Source organism: Lycium ferocissimum, chromosome 3, assembly GCF_029784015.1.
Source record: "Lycium ferocissimum isolate CSIRO_LF1 chromosome 3, AGI_CSIRO_Lferr_CH_V1, whole genome shotgun sequence".
In the NCBI taxonomy this organism is placed as follows: Eukaryota; Viridiplantae; Streptophyta; class Magnoliopsida; order Solanales; family Solanaceae; genus Lycium; species Lycium ferocissimum.
This window is the reverse complement of record NC_081344.1, coordinates 58,421,955-58,441,408: the sequence shown is the minus strand read 5'-3', so window position 1 is coordinate 58,441,408 and position 19,454 is coordinate 58,421,955. Positions and strand designations below refer to the sequence as shown.

The 19,454-nt window shown below is 35.8% G+C and overlaps 4 protein-coding genes across 4 annotated transcripts; all 4 read left to right on the top strand.

Moving 5' to 3' along the window:
- The first annotated feature begins 8,215 nt into the window (after positions 1-8,215).
- LOC132048937 (uncharacterized) lies at positions 8,216-9,493 on the top strand. The gene has a single exon (XM_059439616.1). It carries the CDS (start codon positions 8,216-8,218, stop codon positions 9,491-9,493), a length of 1,278 nt encoding a protein of 425 aa, XP_059295599.1.
- A 342-nt stretch (positions 9,494-9,835) lies between these two features.
- Positions 9,836-10,440, top strand: LOC132048936 (uncharacterized). The gene is made up of 3 exons (XM_059439615.1): positions 9,836-10,206; positions 10,285-10,357; positions 10,423-10,440. The coding sequence occupies exons 1-3, from the start codon at positions 9,836-9,838 to the stop codon at positions 10,438-10,440; spliced, it is 462 nt and encodes a 153-aa protein (XP_059295598.1).
- Positions 10,410-19,135, top strand: LOC132050315 (uncharacterized). Its single transcript, XM_059441515.1, has 8 exons — positions 10,410-10,596; positions 10,679-10,745; positions 10,831-11,700; positions 13,657-13,945; positions 15,289-15,567; positions 15,647-15,758; positions 17,927-18,420; positions 18,524-19,135. Exons 1-3 carry the CDS (start codon positions 10,532-10,534, stop codon positions 11,629-11,631), a joined length of 933 nt encoding a protein of 310 aa, XP_059297498.1. The 5' UTR covers positions 10,410-10,531; the 3' UTR covers positions 11,632-11,700; positions 13,657-13,945; positions 15,289-15,567; positions 15,647-15,758; positions 17,927-18,420; positions 18,524-19,135.
- Positions 13,395-14,226, top strand: LOC132048935 (pollen-specific leucine-rich repeat extensin-like protein 3). The gene is made up of 2 exons (XM_059439614.1): positions 13,395-13,514; positions 13,657-14,226. The coding sequence occupies exons 1-2, from the start codon at positions 13,395-13,397 to the stop codon at positions 14,224-14,226; spliced, it is 690 nt and encodes a 229-aa protein (XP_059295597.1).
- Positions 19,136-19,454: the final 319 nt, after the last annotated feature.

The window sequence follows — 19,454 nt, the reverse complement described above, 5'->3', positions numbered from 1 at the left end:
ATTTAGTGCTTAATTGTTCCACTAATTTAGCTAGTGAACTGAAAAATTAAAAGGGTAGACCTTTCCTTCCCCTTCTCCGGGGTGAGGGTGAAGATGAGGAGTATTGGAGGGTAGGGAGAAAACAATCAATGTGGAATTCGACTTCTGGAACTTGTTGTTTTCCCTACTTCCACTAGGGAAGTCATTTTCCTCATTTTTAAGAAACTTATTTTCCTAAAGAAAATGTTTTTCAAAAATTTTGACCAACCTAACATGAAAAAATTGAAAAATATTTTCTAGAACATGTTTTTCTCCCTATCGAACACACCCTATATGTGTAAAAAATGACAAACAAATTTCAAGACTTTGTTGTATATGTTGGGGAGGAGCAAAAGAGGAGATTTGTGTTCCGAATATCTTTCTTGAGCTAACTTTCATTTCAAGATTTGCTAGGTCAAGCAGAGGAAGAATTTGGCTCCGATCATCCAATAGGTTATCTCACAATTCCATGCAGATAGGACGTCTTCATCGACCTTACCTCTCGATTAAGAACTGAAAAAGAAAGAAACTTGCTTTCACAATCTATAGACTAGTAAAAGGATAAACAGTCTGTACAATAAAAAACAGTTTTTTAGTGTTAGAATGATGAGAGTTTACCACTATCAAACTAGGTAGATCAGTGAACTTTAGATCCACAAAGACAATTGACTTACTTTTTTTCTACTTAAAGAACTTGAAGTATTAAACCTTTTAAATTTCAGTGGTTCTTTTCATGTTAATTAAAGGATGACTAGATAACATAACAAATAGGTCAATCAATTTTCCGGAGAACGTGTTCAAATCCAACAAACTTACATTGGCGCATGAAATTCAAACTTGGAGAAGGAGCTGAACACCAAATGTGTCATCCCTCATTTACAAGCAATAAAAGAAAGAATAATCTTGTCATTCTATAATCTTTATAAACCATGTTGTCAAGTTCTGAGAATTCAAACCCACTCAAAATTAAAGACATATAATGAAGAAAAAGCACTAGTCTCTGTTTAAAATATAATATGGCACAGACAAACAAGTGAAGACCATATATAATTCTTCAGAAACTTACGGAAATGGCGTTAATTTTCAACAAGATCACATTTAAAAATTAATGGGAAAAGGGTTCAAAACACACTTAAACTATGGCCAAAGTTGCCATAACAGACCCTAACTTTGCGGGGGTCCTATTACCCCTTCGACTATTTTTTTGTGTATTATTGACGTTTTTATATGGACAAAGTCATCCAAACTCAAACGAGTGTATGCACGCGCTCCTAAAAAGTTAAAACTAGACGTGTCTTTTTCATTTCTCAACTTTCTGAAAATTCAAACCTAAAAAACTCTCCACCTCCCACTCGATTTCTACCCAAATCAGACATGTAATCACTCAAATCATAGCATTTTGTTCTGAAAATCACTTTGAATCACACTTAAACTAAGTTTAGCTTGCAACATTGCAGTGAATTTTCAAGGTTGTCATCGATTTATCTTCAAGGTTGTGTCAAATTGTTAGTGGACTAAAAAAATACTAGGTTAGTCGTGTTCTTTATCACAATTGTACACGTAAAGTTTATTTTTTCGATATTATATAGGATTTGTGAAATTGTCGTCTGGAATCCTAGGGTTTGTCGAAAAATTATGGTTTTTTTCTAGTTTAAATTGGGGTTAAGAGGTGTGTAATCTTATGTTGTGTAATCCTAGATGGTCTCATTGCTTTGTTGGAATACACTAGACCCAATGAAGAATCTTTTGCTGCTTTTAATGAAGAAAGGGATGGGGGTGTTCAAGAAGGGAATGGGTTGGCTTTTAATAAAGAACTAGAAGCTACTTTTAATACTGAACCAGCAGCTACTCATCAGAATCGGCCGCTTTCTTTGAACCGGCAGAATGCTTCTTCTGCCGGAAAGACATCTCAACCGATAGCCTCACGAAAGCTCGCTTGCTCGATGACCCATTAAGTAGTGAATTTCCTATTCTTAAATCTGACCAATCCACTGATGATAGTTCTAAGTCTGACCAAGCTAAATTATTTAATGAACATGATGTTGAACATGAAAGTGAAGATGTTCATGAAGAGTACACAGATTTGAGGGTTGAAAGGAGGTCATATCAGAGGAGGAAAAGAAGAGAAAGAATACCAAATGACCCCGGAGAAATTCCTTAGGTGAAGTTGGTCCAGATCTAGGCTTTGATGAAACTGCTACTCCTGATAAAAGCTTGAAAGGTAAGGTTGTTGGGGATGAGCCAGTGTATGTTAGTTCTGATGCATATAGTGTTGAATCGTCAAGGAGGGCTAGAAGAAGGATAAATTTTGACAAATCTACTAAAAAGGTGATGTGGGAGTTGGGGATGGTTTTTGAGGATGTGAATGAAATTAGGGATGTTGTTACAAAATATGCACTTCAAAGGGATGTGCAGTTAGAGAAGTATGTCAATGAGCCTAGGTTAGGGTGAGGTGTAGGGAAGGCTGCCCATGGCTACTATATGCAAGTCTTGACAACAAGACTAATGATTTCATGATCAAAACCTACAATCCTAAACATAGGTGTATCAAGACTACGAGAAATTACATGTCCAATGCTAAGTACTTGTCTAAACATTACAAGAATAGAATTACTGAACAGCCAAACATTAGGATTTTCAAGTTTTAGAAGTTGATTAGGAAAGAACTTAACATAAATGTTGGAAAACCCACTGCCAGGAGAGCTAGAGCTAAAGTACTCCAAGAAATAATGGGTGATCATGTGTTAGAGATTGGAAGAATATTGGACTATAGGGATGAAATGTTGAGGACTAATCCTTGGTGTAATTGTGTTGTTAAGGTTGATGACTCTGGTGAAAGTGGTGGGTTGGTGTTTGAAAGTTTTTATATTTTCTTTGATGCTTTGAAAAAATGTTTTTAGGTGGCGGTAGAAAATGTATTGGTTTAGATGGTTGTTTCTTGAAGGGAATAACTAAAGGACAACTACTGGCTGTTGTTGGTAAAGATGCTAATAATCAAACGTTGCATATTCTTTGGGGCTATAGTAGAATATGAGAATAAGAACATTTGGACATGATTTTTGAAATTGTTAATAGATGATTTGGGATTAGGAGATGGCAGAGATTACACGGTGATATCAGACATGCAAAAGGTATGACAAAAGACTTTTATTTTTCTTCATTTAGTTTCTGTCCATTTAATATTATATATAACTGTTTCTCATCATTTGTAGAGGCTTTAATCAGCTATGAAAGAATTGCTACCACCGGTGGAGCACAGGATGTGTGCAAGACACATCCTAGCCAACTGGGCAAAAGAAGGGAGAGGTCGTCAAAGAGGGAACCAATTCAGGAAGTGTGCAAAATGCACCTTTGAGGGAGAGATGAAGACAAATCTGGAGAAAATGAAATAGCTTGTTACTACTGTAGACACCTAATTTTCACCTCACAAAACACGTATTTTAATTTTTAAATTTTTCGAGTCCAAAGACGGAGTAAGGATGCCCTTAAAAAAATAAAAATTTAAAAATCCCGAGAAAATTGCAAAAGTTGACGTATAATTATTATTCCATAATAATTAATGATTACAAGAAATTATGAGTTATTTACTTTCACAAACATGATTTGAAAAGAAGATACATATCCCGCTCCGCCTAACACGGAAATATTATTAATTAAAACGACATATGAATTACGGCTCATTTTTTACTGCATTTTTCACATTTTTAAATATTACTCGGAAGTATATCAATATTGGGCTCATTTTGAAACTCGTGTTTTAAAACAACATATTATGATTTTTATTTCGTCGAAATATTATTTTACGAGGGGCGTATTAGACTAATTAACCTAAAACTATATAAAAACTATGCTACATTTTTATAAAAAATAAGGAGGGAATTTTATCCATTTGTACCTTTGTTGGTACTATTTGGATAAGGTCTTTTTGGGGGGAAAAGTGCGGCCAAGTGGCCTATTTGTTTTTCCATAGAATTCTAAATGCTTAGTTGGATGATTTTTGAAAATTTGAATAAGGATTTTGGGGGGAAAAGCTATGGCCACATGGCCTATTTTTGTCCATAGAATTCTAAGTTGGCTTGCCTACAAATAGAAGGGATGGACATTAAAAATGGGGGGTCACGTTTTTTTCTTTAGAGAGAAAAAAGGGGACAAATTTTATCTTTCTATTTTGGGGGATGGGGACCACACAATAGAAAACAAAAAACATTCATCATCATCTTCCTAGAAAATGGTCACGGATGAAAAAAAAAAAAATGGACCCATAGCAATAAAAAAACATATCACCGCCTTCTTTCACTCCATTTTTTTTACCTTCACCATTTTCACGACCTAAAACCCATTATTGAAACCACACACAAGATAGGAAAAAAGAAAACAAACTAAAAACAAGCTATTTACCTACGCGGGTTACCGAGGGACAAATTAAATGTCACTATTCCGAGGTACTTTGCCACGGCGTCCCTCGGAAAAGTCAAATATTTTAATTTTTAATTATTTTTTAAAGATCCCGAGGGACATCCCTCGGTAAATTATTTGACTTTTTTAAAGTCAACATTTAATTGACTATACCGAGGGACTCTATCGGTACATAATAAAAAACAAATTAAAATTTCCGAGAGAGACCCTCGGTAATATAAATATAAATATTTTGCATTTCTTTTTTTCCGTACCGAGGGACACCATCAGTATGTTAATAAAAAATAAATGAAAATTAAATAAAATATACCGAGGGAGTCTCTCAATAGAGTAGATATAATTATTTTGAGTTTTCTTTTTGAAATTACCGAGGGACGTCTCTTGGTAAATTAAATATGTAAAATTGAGTATTTAATAAATAATTATTTTATATTTTTTAAATAAAAAATAGCGATGGTGTCAATTGGTAAGTCCCTCGGTAATTGTTTAAAGTTTTTTTTTTTTTCTTTTTTCAGTTATATTACATTTCTAGACTTATCATAAGAAAATTAAGTAGTACCACTTATTTATTGTACCGAGTAAAAGTGTATAGTGATAGCACTCTAAAGAATGTTATAAGTGATAAGTTTAAAAAGTGATAGTATAAATAGAAGTGTTCTTATTGGCATCCTTAATAAAAGTTAATGATTGTTTAGCTTATAAATTGACAATGGTTAAAGTGCGTTGTATTAGAAGTATTGTTTAGTAATGTTAGTGATTGATAAGTCTATTATATAATAATTCTAGTAAGTAGAAGTATATTAGTGGTATTCTTAAGTAATACTGATTGATTAACTTATAAATCGATAATTACACTAAGTAGTATATGTATAGTGCATGAGTGGTATCTTTAAGAAATATTATTGATTGATTAGCGTATACGTCAATAATTACAGTACGTGAAATTGTATTTGTGATATTAATCTATTATGTTACAACTACTTAATTAATGAGTCCGAATGATTATTAAAGATCTGTAACAAAGTCTTTATATCATTAAAATGTCGATTAAAAAAATTCTACAATCAATTGCCAAATTCTCTAAAAATTAACAAATCTTTTCTTTAAGGATCATCGTATATAATAATACCTAACAATAAATTGTAGATGGCACTCATCGTTTCCTCCATTTAATTATCGCTACCATTACGACATCTCCCATCATTATCAATTATTGTCACCGCCTACCATTATTAATCGTCACTACTCACAACCACCGCCATTATCAATTACTATAATCAACGTACAATGCCACTAGTCACTATTTACAATCATCACCACCAACCACCATTTTTACAACACACCATCGTTCATGACTACCGCAATCACCACAATCATCACCACTATATATCGTCTATCACCGTCATCCTTCACCACTATGTATCGTCAATCACCGTCGTCATTTACCAACATTATTAGCTATCACTATCAATCACCACCACCAACTACTACCAGGCATTCATTACCACTAGCTACTACCTACAATACCAAAGATTAGCCGACACCATCTTCAGTTTGACACCTACAAGACCACCTCTAGTATTGCCACCACACACCTTCATATAATATTTTAAAAAATATTTTATTGATAACATATTGAATTCATTTTGTATTGTATTAAATTTCATACTAATTTTTTTAAAATAAAGACATATTTTACACATTAGATATTGTAAAGCAAACCGTCTTAACTCTTAATAATGTAGTATTCGAGACCTTAACACAATATCTTAGTATTCATATGTGTATTTAGATTCGACATGTAATTCTTAATGCATATCTTAAATATTAAGAGATGCGTTTAGATTTGTTTGGAGATAATTTGGTTTGGCATTCCCAAACAAAATTTTATTTTCACTCTTTTATAATAAATTCATCTTTTATTAAAACAATCTCAATTTTGTCTTCACAAATATATAATATATCTTTTGTTAAGTTAAAATTTTATTCAACTCGGTGATTCGATCTAAAATAGGCTAATTTGAGTTATCAATTTTTTTAAAGTAAATTGTTTTCCAAGTTTTCTACAAAATTTGATGGTTATTATCTAAATTTAATATTTTTATTTACTTATTATCTCAAAGATTATAAATAGTTTAATACCCCCTCCGTTTCAATTTATGTGAACTTATTTTTTTATTAGTCCGTGCCAAAAAGAATGATCTCTTTGTATAATTGGAAACAATTTACCTTTATGCAATGATTTATAGCCACACAAAATATATGTGACTCATTTAACATCACAAGTTTAAAAGCTTTCTCTAGTTTTTAAAATTTCATACAAAGTCAAATGGGTTCACATAAATTGAAACGGAGAGAGTATATACATCCCATTATCCATCCCCATTTGTGTTAAAAAAAAAATTAAAAAACTAAGGCTAGAATAAAAGAAACTTAGGCGCTAGAACATAAGTAGAGCTGAAAAAAGTTGGGGAAAAAAAAACCGGAAACTTAGGCGCCATTTATTTTAGCCAAAAGAAAAATGGAGCACTTTAATCTAGCCAAATGGAATGGTCATTCATTCGGAGGACGAGAGAATAAGGACTATATACGAACGAAGAGAATAAGAATAAGAATAAATGGCGCCTCTTCAATCAATGGCGCCACTTCAATCACCAACAGAGGAAAGCTAAGAGACATGAATTAGTTTGAGAGCACAGGGCAGAAGACACCCAATTCGTGGAATTGGAAGCAACAGTGAACACAAAGCAAAAAAATTGACTTTGCAATTTCAAAGTGGAGACAAAGTTAGGGTTTTTTCTATATTCTTGAAGAGGTAAGGTTTATTATTTGAAGTCATTAATAACTGCAATTATTTTGAAGGAATTTGAAGTATTCTTAGCTCAAAATTTGTCATCTTTCTAGATTTTAATAGGAAGAATCTTGATTGCATCCGTTGCTTAAATTTCCTCTTTTTTATGTGCAAAGATATAATTTTTAAACATTTTAGGCTTATGCTAAATGAATTCGATTTGGGGTTTTTTTGTGAGAGTATTTTCGAGTTTTGGATTTTTTTTTTTTTTTTTTTTTTTTTTGCTCAGCTTTAAATTGCCATAGGGTTTAGTTTTCTTTCTAGAAGGTCCAAATAGAGGGAAAAGGATAGCAAGGATTCATATTATTTATCGGACTAGTTTTGATTGAAGCACAGTTGTTGTTTGTGTAATGTGGTATTTAGAAGCTTTTCTATGAGATCTTCCCCCAAGCCCCTTGTTTTTAATTTGAAAGAATAAGATCAATTTCCTCTTTGAAATTCTAAAGAACAACTTATTTTTAAACAAAATGAAAAGCCTAAAACACTATTTATTTTGAAACGGAAGGATCATCTATTTTGAAAACAAGTATGTCAACTCTTCATCGTGTAATCTTTTAAATATTAACTATGCATGAAATTGTACATCGAATTTGGTTTATTTACTAGATCACTAAAGTTGTGTACTAGATGTAGAATTACTCTGTGCATCTTAAACTATTCATGTGGATTGTTATTTGTACATGTAGATGGACAATGAACATCGTAGATGGATGTATGATAGGGTGTTACCTAATCGACGGGGGTTGAGGGATGAATTTAAGCAAGGCGTTGAGGGGTTTATTAATCAGGCAAATTTATTTTGTCAAAAGGATGGGACAATTAGGTGTCCTTGTGCAGATTGCAATTGTATAAAGTGGTTAAAACCCGAGGATGTTAGGGCTGATCTTTGTAGTAAGGGTTTTATGGACGACTATTATGTTTGGACTAGTCATGGAGAAATTGAGGGTAGTGCCAGTAATATTGGCAATCATAATTCTCGTTGTTGGTGAAAGTAGTCAAGATCCTAGATTGCATGAAATGGTTATTGATGCTCTTGGGATGTACAATGAGGGTAACAACCAACAACCTGTTGATCAACCTCCCAATGAAGAGGCACAATGTTTTTATGCACAATTAGAGTCTGCTAGTCGTCCATTTTGCGAAGGCATGTCGCACTCTGCATTATCTGTTGCCGTTAGACTGCTAAGTATTAAATCGGATGCGAATATTTCTATAGCGGGCATGAACGCTATGATTGAGCTTATGAAAGAACTTAATCCGAACTTAGACATACCCGATGATTACTATAAAGCAAAAAAATTGGTTTCCAAATTAGGTCTCTCGTCTATGAAAATTGATTGTTGTGAAAAAGGTTGCATGTTGTATTATAAGGATGATGCAGATTTAGAGAATTGCAAAGTTTGTGGAATATCTCGTTTTAAACAGCTTGCCAGCGGTAAGAGGGTTGCAGTTAAGGCGATGCATTATTTACCTCTTATACCAAGGTTAAAGAGGTTGTATGCATCACTGAGTTCCGCTCCTCATATGAGATGGCACTATGAAAATAGAAGGCCACCCGGTGTTTTGTGTCATCCATCAGATGGAGAAGCATGGAAGCATTTCGATAGAACGTTTCAGAATTTTGCTAATGAACCAAGGAATATTCGATTGGGTTTGTGTGCTGATGGATTCACACCATTTTCTGTCTCAGCTGCACCATATTCATGTTGGCCAGTCTTTGTCACACCGTATAATCTTCCGCCTGAGATGTGTATGACAAGTCCATATTTGTTCCTAACTTGCATTGTCCCGGGTCCACGTAATCCAAAAAGTTTGATTGATGTATATTTGCAGCCTTTGATTCACGAGTTACAGACTTTGTGGCACGAAGGTGTCTTAACATACGACATATCAACCAAACAAAACTTCAACATGCGTGCTGCTCTTATGTGGACTATTAATGATTTCCCTGCCTATGGAATGTTGTCAGGGTGGATGACTGCTGGCAAATTAGCTTGTCCTTGTTGTATGGAAAACACTAAATCATTCACTTTAAAACACGGGGGCAAGAATTCATGGTTTGATTGTCACCGTCAGTTCTTACCAATGGATCATGAGTTTAGGAGTATGAGAAATGCATTCAGGAAAAATAAACTGAACATGACTTACCACCGCCAACATTGTCAGGGGAGCAAATTTGGGAGAGGGTTAGGGACTTGCCTAAGGTGACAGAAACTCCACCTTCTAGATTAAATGGATATGGGGTTGAGCATAATTGGACGAAACAGAGTATATTCTGGGAGTTACCTTATTGGAAGCATAATCTTCTCCGACATAATCTTGATGTCATGCATATTGAAAAGAATTATTTTGATTGTTTAATACGGTTGATGGATGTTAGGGACAAGACAAAAGATAACATAAAGGCCGGGAAGGACTTAATGGAATATTGTATTTTAATTGCACCTACAACAATCAAAAAACAAAAATAGGATCGTTAAGCCAAAGGCCAGTTATACATTCACTTTGGAGGATAAACGAAAGATTTGTGAGTGGATAAAGAGTTTGAGGATGCCCGAGGGGTATGCGTCCAACTTGGGTAAGCGTGCAGATGTGCTAGAAGGAAAGTTGGTGGGTATGAAAAGTCATGATTGCCATGTTTTCATGGAAACTTTAGTTCCTATTGCATTTCGTGGCTTACCCGAAAGAATATGGAAACCAATCACAGAGATTAGTTTGTTTTTCAAAGAGTTATGTTCCAACACATTGAGGGAAGATACTCTACTTTTGATGAATCAGAACATTCGTGTAACCTCATGTAAGCTGGAGAAATTTCTTCCATGTGGTTTCTTTGATGTGATGGAACATCTTCCGGTCCACCTTGTACAAGAGGCACTACTTGGAGGCCCAGTTCAATATAGATGGATGTACCCTTGGGAGAGGTAACTATTATAAATTATTATTTAATTTTTCAATATTGAATAATTCTTGTAGTTCCTATCTAATTTGAAGTTATACAGGAAAATTGGCAAATGTAAACGGTTTGTGAAGCAGAAGAATAGGATTGAGGGATCTATATGTGAGGCCTATCTCGTGCTACGTAAACCTCTCATTCGTTCTTATTATTTTGAGAAACACGTTCCGTGTTTGAGAAATAGGCCAACTCGAAACGATGAAGGTGAGAATGATCCTTTGGCCCCGCCAAAATCCATATTCAATCGACCAGGTCGGGGTTCTAAAACTATTAAAAGAAGACTCCTAACTGATATGGAGAAAAAATCAGCCACAACACATGTATTGTTGAATTGCCCGGAAGTTCAACCATATTATAAGTAGGTTTCAAATTATATTATTGAGTTTTTCAAAATAATCCATACTAATATGTCACTGACAAGCGTTAAATGTGTCGGACAGTTTGTTCGTAGGTAGGTATGGCTATGCTCCTGTTTATTCCGAGTTTAGCGAGTGGTTCAAATGTTATGTAAGTGTTAAGTTATAAAATTCAACTATATTTATTTTTTATAAACTATAAATATTTGCTAACTTTTTTTTTTTTAAACCACTAGGTCCATGATCCAAATAATGGCATAGCTGACCAATTTCTGAAAGATATAGCTTGGGGACCAGACCCTTATGTCAAGACAATGAAAAAATACAATGTCAATGGTTACAAATTCCGTACTGAAGAAAGCTCCAAGCATTATAAAAGCAATAATAGCGGAGTCTGGGTTAAAGGGGACACTAACAATCAGGATGGAGATATTGATTATTATGGTGTGCTCCAAGAGATTTTAGAACTAGAGTATCCTGGTTGGCCATACAAAAAGTTGATACTTTTTCGTTGTAAGTGGTTTGACCCAACACCAAAAAGCGGTACAAGGATAGATCCACATTACAAAATTGTTGAAGTTAAGCATACAAGGCAGTATGGAAGCTATGATCCTTTTGTCATTGCACAAAATGTCAAGCAAGTGTATTATGCTCCTTATCCATTGCGTAGGGATAAATCGGATTGGTGGGTTGTTATTAAAACAAAGCCTGTGGGTCGTGTGGAAGTCGAGAATACTTTGAATGTTGCATACCAAAATGACATATCGAGTGTTCAAGAAACAGTGGACAGAGAATTAGAAAATGAATTGGAGCATCCTGACAACATATATGAAGAAATTGATCTCGGGGAAGGAACTTCCATGGCAAATGAAGAGGAAGAACTATCTGTTGACGATGAGTACTCTTCTTATGAGGAAGATTCAGCAAACAGTAGCGACACAAGTGAAGAGGAAGAATTACCTGTTGAAAATGAAATAAGCGAGGAGGAAGAAATAAGCGAGGAGGAAGAATTACCTGTTCAATATTCTTCTTCTTAGTCCCGAGCCCTAAACTCTCAACCCTAAATGTTCTTTGGACATGGATGAAAGCTTGTTTTTCGTTTGCAGGTTCGGGTTCAGGTTCTTGTTTTTGTTTGTGCTTATGATAAAATGGATGTTTTTCCAGTGGCACCAGTAGCAGTAGCAGTAGCTTAAAGGTACAGAATCTGGAAAGGCAGCTTTAATTTATACTTTAATTTAGCTTTAAGTTTAGTTGTAGAGTGAATTCCTAAAATTTATACTTGATGATGACTTACTGAAGTATTTCTCTTTATTTTTCTGGAGAGGGGTCACAAACTTCCCTTTTCTTGGATAAATTATAAAACTCCTTTGTCTCACGGTAGAGGGATTTCCTGTTGTTACTCCTATAGGCCTGCAACCTAAATTGCTTACTTCTTTGATTAGCCTTCTTTAAGACCAATTGAAGTTCAACTTTCTCTAATGACTAGACTTGTGTAAAAGTTACGGATTTTACTTGGTCTAGCTAAACATGTTCTTTGCTTAGGGAGAGGGAAAGGGAGTGTGCTAAACATGCTCTTTTCTCGGGGAGAGGGGAAAGGAGGCGTTATATACCAGACTGGAATGCTGGTGGTTTTCTTGCGCATGGATCGAACTTTCGTTTCGGTTCATTTTAGTTCCAATTTTCGAAGTTCTAATTTTAATTTGTTTACGTGCATCATTGCTTGGCCATAAGTATAGTGTACTTCGCTAGAGCAAAACCAGCGGTATGTCCTCATCCTCTTTTTTCGTCGTCGAAATCTTTGGTGTTTGGTTCTTTTCTCTCTCATTCTCTTAATGTGTGAGTTCTATTTGGTAGCGAAAGTCAGAAAACAATTGAAGGCACTACTGCTGGCATCATAACTTCTGTCCTGGCCGCATGGTCATTTCTACTTCCACTTCTAGCAACAACTGGATACATCTCGGATCAGGTCTCTCTCTCTCTCTCTCTCTCTCTCTCTCTCTCTCTCTGACACCAGAAACGAACACACATTTCCACTTCCTGCTTCCCAGCCCGCCCACATGCGCAAAAGTCTTATCATCCTAGATCCACAATATTTAAAAATGGACCCATTAGCCAGTACTACACATGTGAACATGTGGAATGAAATCATATGCTTTTACTTCCATACAAATTGCATACTTTGACTATTATTTTAATTGATGCAGTATCTCTTGAAATCCCTTTTGTTTTATTTTCGCCAGCTAGCGATCCTGATTAGTTTGGAACCAAATCCTCGAATCAATCAAACATTTGAACAACATGAAACTGGGGCCAAAAAGAAATAGAGTTAAGACAGCGTTTGACAATGTTTTCTGATTGATTTTGGTCCGTTGATGCAACGTTAAGAAGCTGGTCGTCACTTCTTGTGGTTTGTGACAATTCGGTCCGTTGGAGGGCCCAATTCGATAATGCCTTCATACTTCTAGTGTTCTACAGCATCCTGTGTCTATGAACACCTATCACCTTTTCTGATGAATGCTGATCTTTCCACAAAATCCTTTTGGAGCACATATTCTTTTGTATATAACATAATTCTATTTATTTTTCTTTTGAAATCTATGATTGAATTGGTTTTTTTTTTCATAATGAACTGGTTTTGTTCTTTGAGATTCCATTCATCCTCGTTTCTCTGCTTAGGCATTTGTTTTCTAATTCCTAAAATCTTTGTGTTTTTTGTTTTGTTGTTGATTGAACGATTCCTTTAATCCCTTTTCCGGTTGTTCCCCGCCTTTTATGTGATTAAGCATTTTATTTGTAGACTATGGGGAACTGTATATCACTAAAACTGTGTCACCTCATTATATCAGTCATGCTTGCTCCTCACTTAGGTTTAGTATTGTGTCAATTGTTGCCAATCTGCCATAGTTGCTATTTCTGTGAGGTCTGTTAGGAATTTTGTTCAAGGTGATGAAATGTCCACTCCAATAAAAACAAACTTAATCCTCAATATTTTAGCTTTAACAATCTCATTATGTAGTAATTAGCTAATTTATGTTCTAACAATCTCAATTTGAAATTTGCAGATGGCATCAGGTGATAAAAATGAGCGACATCAGATTAATAGTTCGCGTGGGAAGAGTACCACTAAGAGTAAGGGTGGGAAGAGTACTACTAAAAGTCGAGGGAAATCAACCGTGTTTACATCAAGTCCATCTCATTCTACAATTCCACCATTGCATCCGCCTTCACATGGCCCGTCATCAAAGAGTAAAGGGGAATCAACCGTGTCTACATTGAGTCCATCTCTTTCTTCCATTCCACCATTGCATCCTCCTTCACAGGGGCCGTCATCATTTTCACATTCTTTTTATGGTACTATGCCTCCCCAGGGATATAGCTCGATGCCTCCCCCCGGCTATAGCTCTATGCCTCCCCCGGTCTATAGCTCAATGCCAACACAGGGCTATTCCGGAATTTCAACTACTGCCCCTTTCTACAATATGCCTCCCCCGGGATGTTCCTCGATGCCTCCCTCTTATGTACCTCCACCTGGCATGCATTCAGCTTACCTCGCTGCCATGGAACGACGTCCATCTCCGAGACTCCTTCGTCAGAGGCCACTCGATCAGCCGGTCCACGCCTTTCTAGGATAAATATTGGATCGAGCAATTCTGAGCCCTCTCTTAGCCAACCTTCGACGCCGTCTTCAGTTGATGGCCCAGATTTTCCATCACCTGGAAAGTTAGATCATCTACGGAGGGTGTACATCATCGCTGATGGAGAAGGGTATGTTTATTCTTTTATTGCATTCTAATTCCTCTATTATTTTCTAATTCTTGAATTAACAATTTTAAATGTTTTAAAATTGTTGTCTTGTAGGTTTTATCCTTCTAGGCCACCGCAAATGCAATCTCAACAAAGAATCCGTAAAGTTTATAGCGGTGCCTTCGCGACGTGGGGTGAAGTTCCATGTCATACGCAACAAGCAATCCTTAATGAGTTTATGGTATGTATACTTTGGATCACAAAATGGATTAAATGCGTCTTCTCCTCTAATTCTAAAATATCTTAAAGTACTATAGTGGGAACTCTCTCGTTATCTCTTTCTCCATGTCTCAATACCTTTCTTCTTTTACTAATTACTATTTCCATCTTTTTGTTCTAGCTATCTTCTTTTTACTATTTTACGGTTAACTTCTTGTTCTAGGCCTAGTTATCTTCTTTTCTTGAAGTTTATTAATCCTCCTTTCTATTTGTTTTCACTTTTATGTCTATTGTCTAATGTCTGTCCTCTTAAATGAAAAAATATGCCTACAAATCTTATATGTTAGTGCCTACAGTTCTTATATGTTGGTTGTTTTTGTGCTGCTAACTAGCTATGTAGACCATTACTACATGTTAATTTATTTTCCTATCAAATAAATCATAAATATTGGCCTTTTGATATAGAGGCTTTAAATTATCAGTGTGCTTTTCTTTTTGGAACTTGTACTCCACTGGGCAACACCACTGGCCAGTGGGACTTGTATGGATCAGATGACAAAGAAGGGCATAATAAGAATAGTTGTTAGCTTCTTCAAGATACCTTAAATATAGAATGACAAGAAGTTATTCTGATATTGATTTTGGCACTTCAAATTCCTTGGAAGATGTCTTCTTGGTGTAGGCACTTCGGGACGTCTATTCCTCTGATGTCTTTTACATTTTTTTTCCAGAAAAAGTGTACATGGAACCCTGTCGAGGATAATGTTATTAGAAGCAATTTTACAAAGAAGGCGAGTTCTCGATTGTCAAATATTTTTTCTGAAGCTCGAAATAAGGGTCAAAAGCCTGGCTGGCTTGGGACAGATTACTGGGAGGATCTTAATAAATACTGGGCTACGCCGGAGTTTCAAAAGAAGAGCGCCCAGACAAAGGCAGCTCGAAAGTCTAAGAAGGGTGGCTCATTGCACACTTGTGGTTCAGTGTCCATGGGGACTGCTCGGAGGAAATTGGTAATTGTTTAAGCATTTAGATGGCAGCAAATACAAATAATGACATAAACAACGTTAACTTGGTTTATTTCATTTGCAGAAAGTTTCTCTTGGTAGACCACCCACTCGACATGAGCTATGGAAGAAGACCCATATGAAAATCGAAGATGGAAAAGAAGTTTGGGTTGAGCCACGGGCGAGAGGATACCTATGTAAGCTCTAAACTTATTTGGAATATATTTGACTAGTAATATTGTTTTTATGGTTCTTGGTAAGACTCAACTTCTATTTGGTTTTCTCTTCATGTTAATCCTTCTTAAGTTCATATAAATAATCTCTTGGTGATATTATCTTGGATAAATTTTTGTGACTGGTATATCTGTGTATATCAATCTGAAATACGTGTTGTTCATAGACAAACTACAACCTGTAGATGTGTTGTGGTAACTCTTCCGTAAAATACTTCCAAAAAGTAGTATATTCCATCGCTTTTTCTATAAGTAGTAAATAGCCACTCCCGCAGTATTGCACACCTTGCTGCAAATAGCCCTTGCAGCCTTTGTTGGTTTTTGTGATGCAGTGCATCTGTGACACCACATCTGCATATAACTGCAGCATATATTGCCTTGCTGCCCTGCAGCACATCTCTTGACACTAGGGCTGAACACGAAAAACCGAAAAACCGAACCAAACCGATAACCAAACCGAACCGGAAAAAAAAACCGACATTTATTTGGTTTGATTTGGTTTGGTTTTTAAATTTAAAAACCGACTATATTTGGTTTGGTTTTGGTTTCAAGTCTTAAAAAACCGAAAAAAACCGAACCAAACCGACTTTATATATTATGTTAAAAATTAAATTTGTATATATATGTGTATGTATTTTAATTTTTTTATGAAAACATTACAATTTATATTATGTTTTTATACTCTTGGGCCATGCTTTTGAATTAAACGGGCAATTCGCAGAATTGCCCTTCGTTTGGGGTGGTCTTTAAATTTTGCCCCTCATATTTGAAATCTTTAAATTTTGCCCTTCGGCTAAAACCCATAGGTTCCAGGTTCGAACCCACACGCAGAGGCAAATATCAAAAATTTAAAAAAAATTCGCAATATAGTTAAATTTCGCTATGCCCCCAACGGCATACTTTTTTGTGAAGGAATTACCAAATATATATGCGGACCCACCATACTTATGCCTTTGTCCGAAAAGTTTTGGCATAAGTATGTTCGGGTCCGGCATAATATATATGATATATTCCTTCACAAAGTTATGCCTAAAAAGGTCCCATAAAAGTTTGCCTATTAAATTTTGCCTTATAAGGCAAACTTTTAGTTATACCTTAAGGAAAACTTACGCCTTATGTGGCATACTTTTAGTTATGTTTTATGGGACACACTTTTAGCTAAGGCATTACTAAAAGTTTCCCTTAAAAAGTTAAAAAAATATATATATATCCCCTTCAAGGAAAAGTCTTAAGCGAACAATTTATTTTTTCCTGTGCTTAGTTTGGTTTTTTTTGGTTTGACAATTTGGTCAACCAAAAGTCCGCCGGAGGGGGGGCGACTTTTAGTTGTGTTAAGTAAAAGTAAAAACCCGGACTATACTTTTAGTTGTGTTTAATAAAAGCTTCCCAACTATTTAGTTGTGTTTTAGTTGTGTTTTAGTTATACCTTCTTCTCTTGCTGCCTCTGTTCCTTTCTCCCAATACCTTGTGCTCTCCCAACTGCATCCATCACATTGTGCCTGCTCTTTTTCACTACTGTTGCATAGAATTATCCATAGTGCTGCTTCATGTTCCTTCATGTGTATATTTGAACCATCTCATTTCCCATGCTTGGATCAGTGATTTAAAGAGTTGAGCATGATGGTGTACTATCACTAAACACACCAGGTCTGAGCCAGGATTGCCCCAGGATTTTTCAAAGTACACCAGAAATAGCAGCTCCTAGTGTACTTGATCAGTACATCTGAATTGCCCCAGGATTTTTCAAAGTACACCAGGTCATGTCCAAACTGTGAAACATCATCATGAGTTGGCATTATCGAGCCAACTCAATTTTGAAAGACTGGAATTCCCCCTGGTTATAAACAACAGTGTTGATACTGTGCAATCTAACCAGCTTCATGATCATATTTATTCCAAACCAGCAAACACATTCAACCTTCTCTTATTTTTTTTTCCTGTGTGTGTTCCCCTCCTGGTGCACACCAGCAGCAACAAATGCTGCATTTATGCACACCTTGTGCCTATCATGACTTGTGGTATTTATTCCAAACCAGCAAAAACCTTCAACCTTCTCTGCTAATTTTTTTTTTCACTTTTCAGAATTTATTTTATATCGTTTGTTTATATACTAAATTTTACTTTTAATGTAGAATCGGTATAATCAAGCAATGGAGGATCTCATTAGGAATCAGCCGACTGATGATCAAGGCAATCCAATCACGCCATCAGAGGAACAAGCTCTCTCCTGTTGGTTAGACGTGGTTGGTGGTGTAAATAAGGGAAGAGCATATGGCCTTTGCTCCGAGAAGAACTTTCACCGCATCCAGTGTGGATTGCAAGGTATAGGGAGTTCTGCCACTGTGTCAAATGAGCAGCTCGAGGAGATGCGAGACGAGCTTCGGGAACTTGCTAGGAAATATGAGCAGGAACAGAATAAAAGATTGAAGGAGGAGCGACGTAGGATAGTGCTTGAGTCAGACGTCAAAGAACTCAAGGCCCAAGTGTGTAACCTCATCAAGTTGCCCCGTTCTCCACCCCCGAGCCCTGATCATGATGATGGAGAGGATGAGGAGGATCAGGAGCATGGAGATGATGAGGATCAGGAGAATAGAGAGTATGGAGAGACTGAAATGGAGTATTAGAGGTCAGTTCTTATTTTTGTTTGTCCATTTGGTGAACAGATGCTATGTGTGCCAAAAAGAGTCAAGAGTCAGTTGACATATTTTTTTTGCATTGCCCTGTTGCAGCAGATCTCTAGCACATGTTTACAACAATTTTTGGAATCAGTTGGACAATCCCATATAGCTTAAAAGGAGCAGTTGAAAGTTGGAGCTTATGGAAAGTGAACAAAACCATCAACAAGATCTGGTAAATGATACCTGCATGTGTTTTTTGGTGTTTATGGAGAGAAGGAACAACAGATCTTTGATGGGACTTCAACTCCTAATTGTTCTCTAAAATCAAAGTGTTTAGTTAACCTTTTTAGTTGGAGCAATCTATCCCCTGTGAATGATATTATCCCCCTTTTAGATTTCATTGGCTCCCACTCAGTGGCTTAGTAGCCTTGAGTCTTTTGCTCATGGTTTTAAACTCCCAGCTCTTACTAGTTTTCTTTTGTAGTGTCTGGAGTTTTTAGCCTTTTCTTTGTAAAGTTTGCATCTGCTTGATGCTTTTGAATATGAATATAACAACTTAGTTCACCAAAAAAAAAAAAATTATTATTTTTGTTCCAACTTATGTTACTTTGGCTTGTTTGAAGTTTAGTGGGATGCTTGTGATATATTTTTGCATAACGTCGAAGTTGGTTAGATTCGTACGATGTTTGTTGGCTTAATTTTAATGTATGAATTATTTCGGAGTATTTTTATTATTGTTTTGATGGCTATTATTGGTTGTGTTTCAGTTTCTATTGAATAAGAATATAAAGGTGTCTTTGTAGAAAAAATAGGCATTGCTTGCCAAAATAATACTAGAAATAATGAGGGACTTACCGATAGAGTCCCTCGGTAACAAGTGTAATTGCAAATATCAGATTTTCAGGTTGCCGAGGGACGTCCCTCATTATTTTCAAATATCAAAGTACTTTTCATTTAGCTTACCGATGGACATTCCTCAAAAATGAAAAATATAATTGTTAAATATTTTATTTATCGAGGGTTGTCCCTCGGTGTATTTAAA